This window comes from Dermacentor silvarum, chromosome 8 (genome assembly GCF_013339745.2).
Source record: "Dermacentor silvarum isolate Dsil-2018 chromosome 8, BIME_Dsil_1.4, whole genome shotgun sequence".
Taxonomy (NCBI): Eukaryota; Metazoa; Arthropoda; class Arachnida; order Ixodida; family Ixodidae; genus Dermacentor; species Dermacentor silvarum.
Genome location: NC_051161.1, coordinates 159,247,503 through 159,261,426, shown reverse-complemented (window position 1 = coordinate 159,261,426; position 13,924 = coordinate 159,247,503). Strand labels below are relative to the sequence as shown.

Here is a 13,924-nt window from a genome sequence, read left to right as displayed (position 1 = left end):
TTCTTGTTCCCTTGCCGTGCTGTTGAACATTACCTTTCTCTTCTGCATATTAATCTCCAACTCTACTCTTACATTTTGTCGTTTAAGATCCTCAATCATTTTCTGCAATTCGTCCGCAGTGTTGCTGAACAGGACAATGTCATCTGCAAACCGAACGTTAGAGATATTCGGCGTTGAACCGTACTTCTAAGCATGTAGTGAATAGCATTTTAGAGGTTGTCTCCCTGCCTGACGCATATAAATGTATATAAAGTTCACGTGTTACGGCACGCCATCTGGCAACAAAAGATGGTGACCATGACTTTGAGTGGCGCTGGCGAACACTCCCAGGGCTAGATCTAGTAAACATAAATACCCAAGTTAATGGAAGGATTAATAGCCCTCGCCGTAGCACATTTGGTAGTGCAACGCACGCGCAATGCGAAGATTTTGGGTTCGGCTTCCACCGGCGGCAAGTTATCTTTTCGCCCACATTTATTTCCCTTTCCTTTAATATTTTCGGCATTTCAATTTCAGCCACAGCTAATTTCCCGGTGCTTTCTTTGGCTTCATCGTCTGTTGGCTTTATGTGGTTATGATGGGAGAAGCTGGGAGTAAAGATACATTTGAACGTACCTATATAAACAACGGCGCAATCTTGACGAACGGAACCTTTTGAGAGCGATTACAAATACGAACGCGGCCCTTACCGTAGCTTGCCCACCAATAGAGAAAATAACTTCAGCACATCTGTATGAGATGTTTACCCCGCACCAACACCGTCAATTGATATCGAAGCTCGAAAAGCCTGCAATTATTCCTGATGCAATCTTAATTGATGGATTCTTCACAGGCATCATCTAAGTCTGCTGAAGAAGCACGCATTGATTAAACGGAGCTCTTTCACAGTACAACGCGCTCTTTGGGGTTCTTAGCAGTGCATATGGACACTGTATATACTGCAATTTTCTAAGTGCCTGCAAAGTATCGCCTCTATTGTCTGCCTGTGTGGTTCGCTGAAAACCAACCGCACAACACTGGAGCTAAATGGCGACACGCCATTAAAGAAATACGTTCTGGGGTTTTCCGAGCCTGTACTACGATTTGATTATGAGGCACGCCGTAGTAAAGCATTATATAACGGACACCTAAATTTAAGCACTCGCGCAGTTTTGCATTTCGCACTCAGCAGCGCAACGTCATAGCCAAAAGCTACCGGGGCGCATGGTACCCCATTAAGATTTAGGCCGCAGAAGGCACTTTTTAGCTCACCCTGCCGCAACACGTGCATGGTAGACGCCGTCGCAACGGACAGGGGTGGCCTGCAGGAAGTCGCTTTAACTGCGCGCCCCGCAGTCCGTCCGCGGTGCACGACGTTTAGATGCGCGTCTGAAGCAGAGTTTCGCTATGGAGAACTGAGCAGGACGGGGACTCATTTCATCGTTGACACTCGTTCGGCACACTGTGAAGTGTCCTGTTTGCAGCTTATTATTGAAGTGAAATCAGTTCTTCGAAGCGGCGCTTTTGTGTTACGTTCTAGTGTACCGCGGTCGCCCCTCGTGCGTTGTAACTTCGCGTGTCTACCTTCCGATTTTCTCCAACGGACTCAGATCCGCGACTCGCGGTCTATACATGCGGTCGGTAGGGCCGAACAAATCGATGCCCTATGCTTTTTCAGCATTGTCCAAGCTTTATTGGAATATTCCTAGAATAAGCAACATCTAGGTCGCGGGCGTCTGGATGTGACATCCGACTGAGGCCTGACATACATTTGAGACCGCTCTTTTTCCTTTCACTCTCCTGCGTGCAACCTACGTCAAAGCTCCCACGCCATTTTGCTCCCATTGCAATGCGGACGCTCTTAAGATAGTGAACGTAGCTTAGAGATATCGAATAGAGCAATGTAAACTATTTCCGTGCTACCGACATGAAAGCTTCTGCACCATGCAGTCGAAAACGTCGCGAAGAGGACACAAAATAACGTGCCGTCGTCCCCGCTCGCGCGATTGTTTATAGCGCGCTAAGGCTTTCACGCGTTCAATTGGTAAGCCTGCTTGTAAACGTCTCTTCTCGTTCCGTTCCTACAGGTGGAGATGGAACGCTGGGTCGTCGGCTACGGCGAGGACATGCACGACGTTCCCGACCAGCACTTCGACGCGGTGATCGTGACGCACCTGCTCTGCTCTGTCCACTGCGCCGAGAAGGTGCTGCGAGAGTGCCGACGAGTACTGGTCAAGGTCACCACTTCTTCTCACACTTCCTCATGTTCGATACCCGAAGTCAGGGCACTTGTTGGACAGTCTTATGTGGGGCACATCGAACGCGGGATGCACTTTAGTACGAGGCACCTAACTTTGGCCATCTTCGCTCACGACGAACGACGAAGTCATTCGTTGACGAAGCTCACGACGCTCACGACGAAGTCATGGCGTTCGCCATGACTTTCACTGCAGCTAGTTGAATTTCTTGCACCTTTAGAGAAGACATTTGGGCTAGTTTGTGCGTGTTCCAGAGTTCACACATGCTTTACTACCGCTGACAGACGCGGGACTCGAACGAAAAGCAAACTGGGCTAAGGAGTCGTCTCTTGTGTGCCTCTCGTTCTAGTCCTACATCTTTTAGCGCTAATTCAGTGTGCCTGAATTCTTTGTACCATGGCGCCCGGCGCAGAGGGATACCATCTTGCGATTCGTGCTGCTCTACTATGAACGTGACGAAAATCAGCTGTTGAACTAAGTACCACTGTCAGTCAGTCTAAATAGTTGAGCATACGCTCACAAGTAGATATGAAAGGCTTTGGTGTCAGCTTATGAGTGATGCGTCAAATTTTAGTCCGGCAATATGGGGGCCGCGATCGCTTTGACTTCGAACCTGGCTCACTATACACTTCAGAAGGACTAACTGGCTAGTTGTTCTAGCGCTTGACCTCGTCTGCTCCACGTGTCCTTGTGTAATTGATACGCGCTTAGTTTTCCAGTCAACATCACTCTACAGCTCTTAATACCGCAGATAGGGCCGGGCACTAGACCTTTCTCTTCGATTTGGTATCCCGGCAGAATGCGTAAAAATTTAGTTGTTGCTGTTCGCACGAAGTTTTTATCAGTGCCCTACCCATAAGAACGAGTACGGCGTGAGCTATCATTGTGGCATAGACTTCACACCGAAGGCCAGGCGGCGCTCCTGCGCCTTGGGTTCAGACCAGGCATGGGCTCACACCAGACAGACACCAAGAGGATAATATTGTTACGGAAAACAACACAAGGCGGGACTCTCTACTCTATATTTACACAACGTGGGAGACACAGTAGCCAAGATGGTGGACAGCCACCAGCACCCGACAGAACAGTCTTCGTTGTCATCTGCCCCAGGCAGAATGTCTCTCTCGTAGCCTTAACCCCGGCGGTAGAAGCGCCGTCTGGGCACACTTCAAACATTGTCGGCAGAAGGAGAGTGGTATGCTTTCAGTATGCTGACGTGAACTATGTCACTGGGAGCGATCGCAGGCGGCAAAGTCAGAGAGACAGGAACAATCTCGTAGGTGACGTCTGTGACCTGGCGGATGATTCGTTAAGGACCCGTGTACCGACATAACAAGATGGACACCACAGGAGAACTAAGGCACCGGGTGAGAACCGAACGTCGTGATGCCGGTTGTCATGGAGGCGCTTCTGGGTCGCTTGCGAGGCTGACAGCCTAGAGCGGGTGATCTGTCGCGCGTGATCGGCACGAGTGATGGCATCACGTGCATATTCGCTAGGCGGTGCGGCAGCAACCGGAAGTAGGGTGTCCATTGGTAACGTCGGTTCATGGCCAAAGAGCATATAAAAGGGCGAACAACCGGTGGTATCGTGACGCGATGAATTGTAGTCGAAGGTCACGTAAGGTAGCGCCAGGTCGCAGTCACGGTGGTCAGATGAAACATACATTGAGAGCATGTCCGTGAGCGTGCGATTTAGGCGCTCGGTGAGGCAATTTGTCTGGGGATGGTAGGCAGTGGTCAACTTGTGCTGTGTTGAGGAGGAGCGCAAAAGATCGTCGATTACTCGGGATAAAAATGCACGGCCTCGATCTGTGAGCAATTGGCTAGAAGCGCCATGGTGTAGAATAACATCGCGGAGCAACAAATCGGCAACGTCAGTAGCAGTGCTGGCAGGGAGCGCTCGAATGATTGTATACCTGGTCGCATACCCACTTGTTGCCGGATCTTGACTCAGGAAAAGGACTGAGAAGGTCTAAACCAACACGGAAGAATGGTTCGGTCGGGATGGAGAGCGGCTGAAGCAGTCCAGTCGAGGGTGTGGCAGGACGTTTCCGACGTTGGCATTTGTCGCAGGAGGTCACGTAACGTCGAACAGACCGGGCAAGACCGCGTCAGAAGAAGCGGCGTTGGACACGGTCGTACGTGCGGGATACGCCAAGGTGACCAGCAGTTGGTTCGTCGTGAAGCTCATGCAGGACCGTTGAACGCAAATGTTTAGGCACAACGAGAAGCAGCTCAAGGCCATCGGACTGGACGTTACGACGGTAAAGTGTTCCATTCACGAGGACGAACATGCGCAGTGAGGCGTCATTAGGTGCGGATTCTAGCCGGTCAATCAGCGATCGTAAAGAAGCATCACGACGTTTGTTCGGCACCAATCTAGACAAACTGAGACATGGACATAACGCAGGGGCTAGGTTCGATCTCCGATCCGTCTGGTTGGTCAACAAGGTAGCGGGACAAGCAGTCCGCGTCCAGATGGAGGCGGCCAGATTTGTAGGCAACTGAGTGAGAGTACACCTGAAGGCGCAGCGCCCAACGACCAAGTCGTCCAGTAGGGTCCTTCAGTGAGGAAAGCCAACAGAGAGCGTGATGATCAGTGACAACACCGAAAGGGCGGCCATACAAGTAAGGACGGAATTTCGAAACTGCCCAGACAAGGGCAAGACATTCCCGTTCCGTAATCGAGTAAGTGCGTTCAGATTTGGAAAGGAGACGACTTGCTGCCTCGTTGGTTTTGGGCTAAAATCGCACCGATGATATGACCACTAGCGTCTGTGCGCACTTCTGTGGGAGCAGCTGGGTCAAAATGGGCAAGAATAGGTGGAGTCGTTAGGGCGGCGATGAGCTCAGAGAAGGCGTCAGCTTGTAGACGACCCCAACACAACGGGATGGCTTGTTTGAGAAGGTCAGTGAGTGGACGTGCGATCGCCGCAAAGTTTTGCATGAAACGGCGAAAGTAGGAACACAGCCCCACGAAACTACGAACGTCATATGTACAGACCATGGAACGGGAACGTTTGTGACAGCGCGTACATTCGCTGGGTCTGGTCGGACACCGGAAGCGTCAATTAGGTGGCCCAGCACAGTAATTTGACGAAGAGCGAAGTGACACTTCGAGGAATTTAGCTGGAGGCCAGCTCGTCGGAAAATCGCTAGAATGGTCAAAAGCCGCTCAAGGTGTGTTGCGAAAGTGGGGAGAAAATTATCATGTCGTCTAGGTAACACGTCGACCATTTAAATCCTTGAAGTAGTGTGTCCATCATTCTCTCAAATGTGGCTGGTGCGTTGGAGAGACCGAACGTCATGACCTTGAATTGGTAAAAGCCGTCAGGGGTCACGAAGGCAGTCTTCTCGCGATCCAGGTCGTCTACAGCGATTTGCCAGCAGCCAGATCGAAGGTCCAGGGATGAAAAGGTGGCACCATGCAGGCAGTCGAGGGCGTCGTCAATACGTGGAAGAAGGTACACATCCTTCTCGGTGATTTTGTTGAGGTGCGGATAATCAATGCCGAAATGCCAGGAGCCATCTTTTTTCTTTACTAATACGACGGGAGAGGCCCAAAGACTAGATGATGGTTCGATGATGTCCTTCGCACGAATTTTAGCCAGTTCTTTTTGAATCACTTCGCGCTCTGATGCGGACACACGGTAAGGTCGACGGTGAATGGGCAGAGTCGCCGGTGTTGATTCGGTGGGTCACAATCTTAGTATGGCCCAGGGGTCGATCACGAATGTCGAAAATGTCGCTTTATGAGGCCAAAACAAGGCAGAGAGCATCGGCTTGGTCAGGCGAAAGGTCTGATGAAATCATGTTGCGAAAAATGCTGTCGTCGGAACTTGGTGACAGGGAAACTTCAGCTTCTTCAGGAGTAGTTATGGCGACAATCTTGACGTCATGGTCTGTTATAGCGGTGAGGTGGGCAAGCGACATCTTGTGGGGCAAGATTTGGGGGGTCAGACCAAAGTTGAGTAGCCGGAGGAACACACCGTTATCAGCTAATGTGGCGATGGTATGTGGTACAGTAACATTGCGCGTCAGGCGTACGTCAGTAATCGGAGTGACGGTATAGTCGCCTACAGGAACGGGAGGGGTCGATGACAAACACACGTACGTGATGGCTCGAGGTGGTAGGCGAACAAAAGCAGTGGCGCTTAAGCGGCTGACGGGCGTTTCACAGGCATCGGATACAAGTGGAACATCGAGCAGAGTGTTTCGGAAGAACAATCAAGGCCGAGTGTGCCGAAAGAAAGTCAAGGCCAAGGATAAGGTCATGGGGGCAGTGGGCAAGGACGGCAAAAAGGACAACAGTGTGACGACCGGCAATGCTGACACGGGCGGTGCACATTCCGATCACTTGAACAGCACCACTATCGGCAACACGTATTGCCTGTGTCGTAGACGGCCTCATAATCTTCTGCAGGCGGCGGAGTAAATGGGCGTTCATAATAGACAAGTGTGCGCCAGTGTCGATGAGGGTGGTCACAGGAGCATTGTCGACTTCGACTTCTAGGAGGCTATGGGGAGTGGGGAGAGTCAGTAGAGGATTTGCAGGGGACGATGGCGTTGCAGCTTCACCTCCATAAGCTGCACTATCTAGTTTTCCTGCGGCGATCGTCCAGAGAAGGACGGCGAGCAAAAGCGGCGAAGATGCGTAGAGCGGGATTTGCGGCGTTGCGGCGACGGGGAGCGGGAGAAGCGGTGAACAAGAGCAGTGACGTCAGATGGAAGAGGCTCGTGGGAGGACGACGAGTAGTAAGTACGGGAACCAGCGGCTGAACGACTAGAATGAGTAGGGTGCATGGAGGTCTGGCGAGATGCATAGGTCCAACGGCGACGGCAATAACGAGTAATGTGCCTGGCCTGATGCCCGGCCTGGTGCAGGACAGGCAGCTTCAATTTCGCGACGAACAATGCGCGCAACGTGGTCACAGGTGGGCGGCTGGCGTACGGCATCACACGGTGAAGTTGCAGCCGTATTAGGCAGCCGGGTGAATCTATGGGTTATACGGCGACTCTTGGCGTGTTCAAACTGCCGGCACTCTTTGATGATTATGTCGATAGTATCAACGTTGGTGTGCACGTGCAAGTTAAAAGCATCGTCGGTGACACCTTATAGCGCATGAGAAACCCTCTCGGACTCAAGCATGTGCTCGTCAACCTGGCGGCAAAGAGCGATAACGTCCTGATTGTAAGAGACGTATGACTCGGATGATGTCTGTGCACGAGTCGCAAGTTCATTCCACACAGCAAGCTGTCGGCCAGTGCTGTCACCGAAAAGGTCGCGGATCTTCTCTTTGAAAGAGTCTCAGCTTGGAATGTCCGCCTCGTGCGTCTCGAACCACACCCGCGGTAGGCCATCGAGGTAAAGAAGCACGTTGGTGCGCATAAGGGTCGGGTCCCACCTGTAGCTGGCGCTGATCCGTTCGTAAAGGTTGAGCCATTTGTCGACGTCAACCCCATCCTGGCCGGAAAATACGCCAGGATCACTAGCAGGAGGCAGAACGATGCAGGGGGAGCCACGGGAGGGGCAGGGGGTGAAGACGATGTGCCTGCTCTGACTGACATGGTCGGAAGCGTGATGAGGCGGCCGTTGCGGAGCTCCGTGATGGAAACAGAGAACTACCCAGCACTTCTCCACCACAAAGATGTTACGTAAAACAACACAAGGCGGGACTATTTACACTGCATTTACACAACGTGGTAGACACAGTAGCCAAGATGGCAGATGTAGATGTAGATGTCTTGGTGTTAGTGGCACATACCCACTCTGGGAGATTGGCCAAGAACCGGGTAGTTCGATATAACAATGAGAAAGGAGATTTATAAAATACTGCAAACACAAATTTGGGAATACGTACGCATATGAGAATGAATACGTAGAATATATCACATGTTACTTGAATAGAATAAAGGAATAAATGAAGACTAAAAAAGAAATAAACATCTAGTCATCAAGTTTGTAAAAATAGGTTGGCACCCTAAGCCCTGATTTTTTTTTTATTTTTTTATTTAAAAATACCTTACAGGCCTCAATTGAGGCATTGAGTAAGCGGGGCAGTACACAGAAAACACACAGAAATACGTAGAATATTTTACATAGATAAAACAGTAGCAACTGACATAACACAACCGGACCCTCAACCGGAGTACAACGCGACATAGTGATATAGCAGTAAACACAGCGACATAACGGCGCCATCGCTACAATAAGGTGCATGAACGTAGTGTAAATACAAGAATGCGTGGTGCGACAATCATAAAATTTCACATTTTATTAGACATATAATCTGTCAAGGCGTCACGGAAAGAATCATGGTTGGACAGGCATGCGATGGTATCCGGGAGAGAATTCCAAAACCTGACGGCACGAGGAAGGGCAGAGTATTGGAATGCTTGAGTAGAACCGTAAATGCGGGCATAGCTGAAATGATTATCAAGCCTGTGTGATTTATCATCTAAATCTCTCTGACCCTGCAATGTAATCCTGGATGGCATCGACCACCTTCCTGTCGCTGTGCCCAAGGGTAGAGGCCCCCAATTATAGTAAATTTGGAACATTTAATTCAAATCTAAGAAGGCAGAACGGTGTTTCTAAGGTTCTTTTTCGAAATTCAGAATATCTTTGACAGACGAATGAGAAAATGATCTAATGTTTCATGCTGTCCACAATAGGGACAGTTCGGTGAGGGAACCAGACCAGCTCTGTGTAGGTAAAAATTAAAAAATGGAATTCTGCAGCGTAGTCTAGTGATTGCGACTTCAAGTGATCGCGTTTGACAGAGTTTGCTATTCCAATAATGCGACAAGTGCTGAAAATCTGAGGAGTTTGTTAAAGAAGGGGCATGAAATTCACGCAGCGTCAGTTTTCTCCGAAATCTAGCCCCTATGATGAAAGCTGAAACCGGTACGATTTGAATTACCCCGCCATTCAGGGACGCTTTCGCCAACAAATCTGCCATTTCGTTTAGAAATAGGCCCGTATGCCCTGGTACCCACACCAATTTAATCAAAGCTAAGTGAGGGGGCACTAACAATCTGAAAGTTCGCAAAACCGGGGAATTATCGGAAACTGTGAATGAGGAGCACAGAGATAAAGAATCCGTCACGACCACTGTGGTGTCACGTCACGACCAACGTGTTCATGTATTGAGTTTACGGAGCGCTAGAAGGACAGCTAAAAATTCCGCCAGAAAGATAGGCACGAAGTCTGGGAGGTGAAGAGAGAACGACCAATCAAGAATAGGAGAAAATATTTCAATTCCACACTTTTCTTTATTTAGGGACGCGTCAGTGGCAATAACTCTCAATCGTAACATGCAAAAAGTAATCATTTAAGATTGAGCTTAGCATGCGGTAAGATAATGCCTTTGTATTTTTGGGAAAATTACATCATACTGAATTTTAATGGAATTGGTGTTGTAAACAACGGGACTCACATCACGAATTTGTATGTTTAATAGAACTAGGAGAGTTTTAATAAATCTAATTTGCGGTGTGTGGAATCGCGGCCAGTACAAGCCGAAAAACAAGTGCGGCTGGGAGATAAAAACTGTTTGTGAACTCCTTATAGGGGCTTCATATAGTCTTAAATATGATGGACATCCACCAGCACCCGACGGAACCGTCTTCTTTGTCGTCTGCCCCAGGCAGAATGTCTCTCTCGTAGCAATATATATCGCCTAATACAGTGCATAGTGATTTCAGCAGCTCAGAATAGACCTTTATCGATTGCATATCTAGATATTAAAGGAGCCTACGACAACGTAGACAGGGAATTGTTATGGGATATTCTCAAACACGAAGGCATAGATGACGATTTCCTGGAGCTGCTGAGGGACATATATAGAGACAACCGAGTACAAATTGTATGAGAAGACCTAAAATGTAATTAAGTGGTTGAAATTTAGCGAGGCCTGACGCTAGGATGTTTCCATTGTTGTTCACGCTTTATGTTAAGGGCATAGAAATACGACTAGCAAACAGCGAATGGTGCAGCAGAAGGTCCCCGAACTGATATATGCGGACGATATAGTGCTGGCTAGAGGACAAAACAAGAGATTTACAGACAGTTGTAAATATGTGTATCAACGCAGCGACAAATCTAGGCCTTAAGTTTAGCACGGAAAATTCGAGAATCATGATCTTTAATGAAAAGGCGAGTAATAACGTGCTGTCAATTCAACAGCAGTCATACCCATAGTCAAGCAATATAAGTACCTCTGCCTATAAATTAACGAAGGAAACACTTACTCAAGCAACCACCAAGATAATCTGAAAATAAAGGGGAAGCGGAATGCAGCAATAATAAAACATAGACCGCTTATCTGGAAAGAGGTAATGGTGCCAGCGTTAACGTTCGCAAATGCTATACTGTGTTTAAAATCGGATATTTTGTCGGGATTGCAATTTCGGTAGGCATGTTGGCATTGAGAGCCCACGGTAAAACCACAAATGAGGCAGTGCAGGGTGTCATGGGTTGGGCCTTTTTTGAAGTAGGCATCATCATCAGCCTATATTTATGTCCACTGCAGCCCGAAGGCCTCTCCCTGCGATCTCCAATTACCCCCGTCTTGCGCTAGCTGATTCCAATATGCGCCTGCGAATTTCCTAACTTCATCACTCCACCTAGTTTTCTGCCGTCGTAGAGTTCACTTCCCTTCTCTTGGTATCCATTCTGTAACCCTAATGGTCAACCGGTCATTCATCCTACGCATTACATGGCCTGCCCAGCTCCATTTCTTCCGCCTAATGCCAACTATAATATCGGCTATCCCAGTTTGTTCTCTGATCCACACCGCTATCTTCCTGTCTCTTAACGTTACTCCTAAGATTTTTCGTTCCATCGCTCTTTGTGCGGTCCTCAACTTGTTCTCGAGCTTCTTTGTTAACCTCCAAGTTTCTGCCCCATATGTAATGCCCATATGCCCCGGTAGAATACAATGATTGTACACTTTTCTTTTCAACGACAGTGGTCCCAGTGAGGACTTGGTAATCCCCGCCGTATGCATTCCAGGCCAATTTTATTCTTCCATAAATTTATTTCTCGGGATCAGGGTCCCCTGTGAGTAATTGACCTAGGTAAACGTACTCCTTTGCAGACTCTAGAGGCTGACTGACAATCCTGAATTCTTGTTCCCTTGCCAGGTTATTGAACATTATCTTTGTTTTCTGCATATTAATCTTCAATTCCACTTTTACACTTTCTCGGTTAAGGTCCTCAATCATTTGCTGTAATTCGTCCCCATTGTTGCTGAACAGGACAATGTCATCTGCAAACCGAAGGTTGCTAAGATATTCACCGTTGATCCTCACTCCTAAGCCTTCCTAGTCTGAGAGCTTGAATACTTCTAAGCATGCAGTGAACAGCATTGGGGAGATTGCGTCTCCTTGCCTGACCCCTTTCTTGATAGATAACTTTCTACTTTTCTTGAGGAGAACCAATATAGCTGTGAACTATTTGTCGATATTTCCCAAGAGATTCACGTATGCCTCCTGTACTCCTGGTTGCATAATGCCTCTATGACTGCTGGTATCTCTACTCAATCAAATGCTTTTTCATAATCTATGAAAGCCATATAGAGAGGTTGATTGCACTCCGAAGATTTCTCTATTACCTTATTGATGACATGGATATGATCCATCATAGAATATCCCTTCCTGAAGCCAGCCTGTTCTCTTGGTTGGCTGAACTCAAGTGTTGCCCTGATTCTATTTGAAATTAGCTTGGTGAATCTTTTATACAATACTGAAAGCAAGCTGATGGGTGTATAATTCTTCAATTCTTTAACGTCTCCCTTTTTATGGATGAGTATAATGTTGGCGTTCTTCCAGCTTTCTGGTACACTTGAAGTCGTGAGGCATGGCGTATAAAGGGCCGCAAGCTTTTCAAGTATGATATCTCCTCCATCCTTCATTAAATCGAGTGTTGTTCTATCTTCTTCATCAGCTTTTCCCCTGGTCATGTCTTTCAATGCCCTTCTAACTTCATCGCTAGTTATAGAAGGGACCTGTGTATCCTGTTCATCACTACTTCGAATGAAAGTAGCTTGGCTGCTCTGGGAACTGTACAGGTCAGTATAGAATTCTTCCGCTGCTTTTACTATGTCATCAAAATTGCCGATAATATTACCCTGCTTATCTTTAGGTGCATACATTTTGCCATGTCGTATGCCTAGTTTTCTTCTCACTGATTTCATGCTGTGTCCATACTTTAATGTTTCCTCAATCTTTTCCACGTTATAATTTCCGATATCCCTTACTATCTTCTTGTTGATCAGTTTCGACAGTTCAGCGAATTCTATCCGACCTCTCGAGTTTGACACTTTCATGTTTTGCCATTTCTTTATTAGGTCCTTTGTTCCTTAGGAGGGCTTACCTACCGGTTGCCTTGGTGCCTTACCTCGCACTTCAATTCCTGCTTCTGACATCAACCTAGTTACGGTTTCATTCATTACCTCTATGTTGTCTTTATCTTCCTGTTCTAAGGCTGCATATTTGTTTGCGAGAACCAGCCTGAATTGGTCGGCTTTTACCCTTACTGTGTCTAGGTTGGCCTGTTTCTTCATGACGAACTTTATTCTTTCTCTCGTCAAATTGAGAGAAATCCTAGACCTCACTAACCTATGATCACTGCACTTTACCCTACCTAACACTTCTACATCTTGCACTATGCTGGGATCGGCAGAGAGTATGAAACCTATTTCATTCCTTGTTTCTCCATTAGCGCTTTTCCTGATCCACTTCCTGTTGCTGCGCTTCCTGAAGAAGGTATTCATTATTCGGACCCTATTCCTTTCCGCGAATTTACTAACATCTCTCCTCTAGTGTTCCTAGAATCGATGACATAGTTGCCAATTGCTTGCTCGCCAGCCTGCTTTTTTCCCCACTTTTGCATTGAAGTCGCCCATGACTACAGTATACTGAGTTTGCACCTTTCTCATTGCTAATTCAACATCTTCATAAAGTTCCTCTTTTTCTTCATCATCGTGACTGGAGGTTGGGGCGTAGGCGTGTACAACCTTCATTCTATACCTCCTACTCAGCTTTATTACGACGACTGCTACCCTCTCATTGATGCTGTAGAATTCATCAATGTTGCCCGCTATGTCCTTATGGACTAGAAATCCTACTCTAAATTCTCTCCTATCTGGAAGACCTCTGTAGCAGAGGAGGTGGCCGTTAGTCAGCACTGTATAAGCCTCACCAGTTCTTCTCACCTCACTAAGGCCAATAATATCCCCGGCAATATCCCAGGCACCGTGTCCACAAACGTGGACACCAACTTTGCATTCGCGTAGTTCCAAACACAGATTGGAAAATGGAATTTGAAAAGCGCGGGCGAACGCGCGGCAAAACGGCCAGTTCAAGCTTCTACGGCGCGAGCCGTAAGTAGCTCTTGGTTTTTATTTGTTTTCCTAGTACTAACGCTATTAAAAACCCCAAAAGCTATTTATTTGTAAAAAGCAATGTTTTGTGATTGTCAAATACTATCTTTTCTTGGAGTACCAAGTGTAAGAGTGCCGCATGCAACTACCGAAAGGGAGTGTCCGCGTTTGTGGACAGGGCACCTCAAAGCCGCCTTTCCGAGCGAACGGCCTATTATAGCAAAATATGCCCCTTGGCCAAAATAATCAAAACCTCTTATTCTTTTCTTGCATTTCTAAGCATGCGGTACAAAGATGA

The 13,924-nt window shown here is 47.6% G+C and overlaps 1 protein-coding gene across 2 annotated transcripts in view; it reads left to right on the top strand.

The window, feature by feature from the left end:
• Positions 1-13,924, top strand: part of LOC119461792 (thiol S-methyltransferase METTL7B) — a 46,185-nt gene that overhangs the window by 22,814 nt on the left and 9,447 nt on the right. The window contains exon 2 of one of the 2 annotated variants that reach the window (XM_037723174.2): positions 2,067-2,216. The exons of the other annotated variant lie outside the window; for it this stretch is intronic. Within the exon in view, the coding sequence (XP_037579102.1) occupies positions 2,067-2,216 (150 nt within the window). The remainder of the gene's footprint in view (positions 1-2,066; positions 2,217-13,924) is intronic. 2 annotated transcript variants of the gene reach the window in all.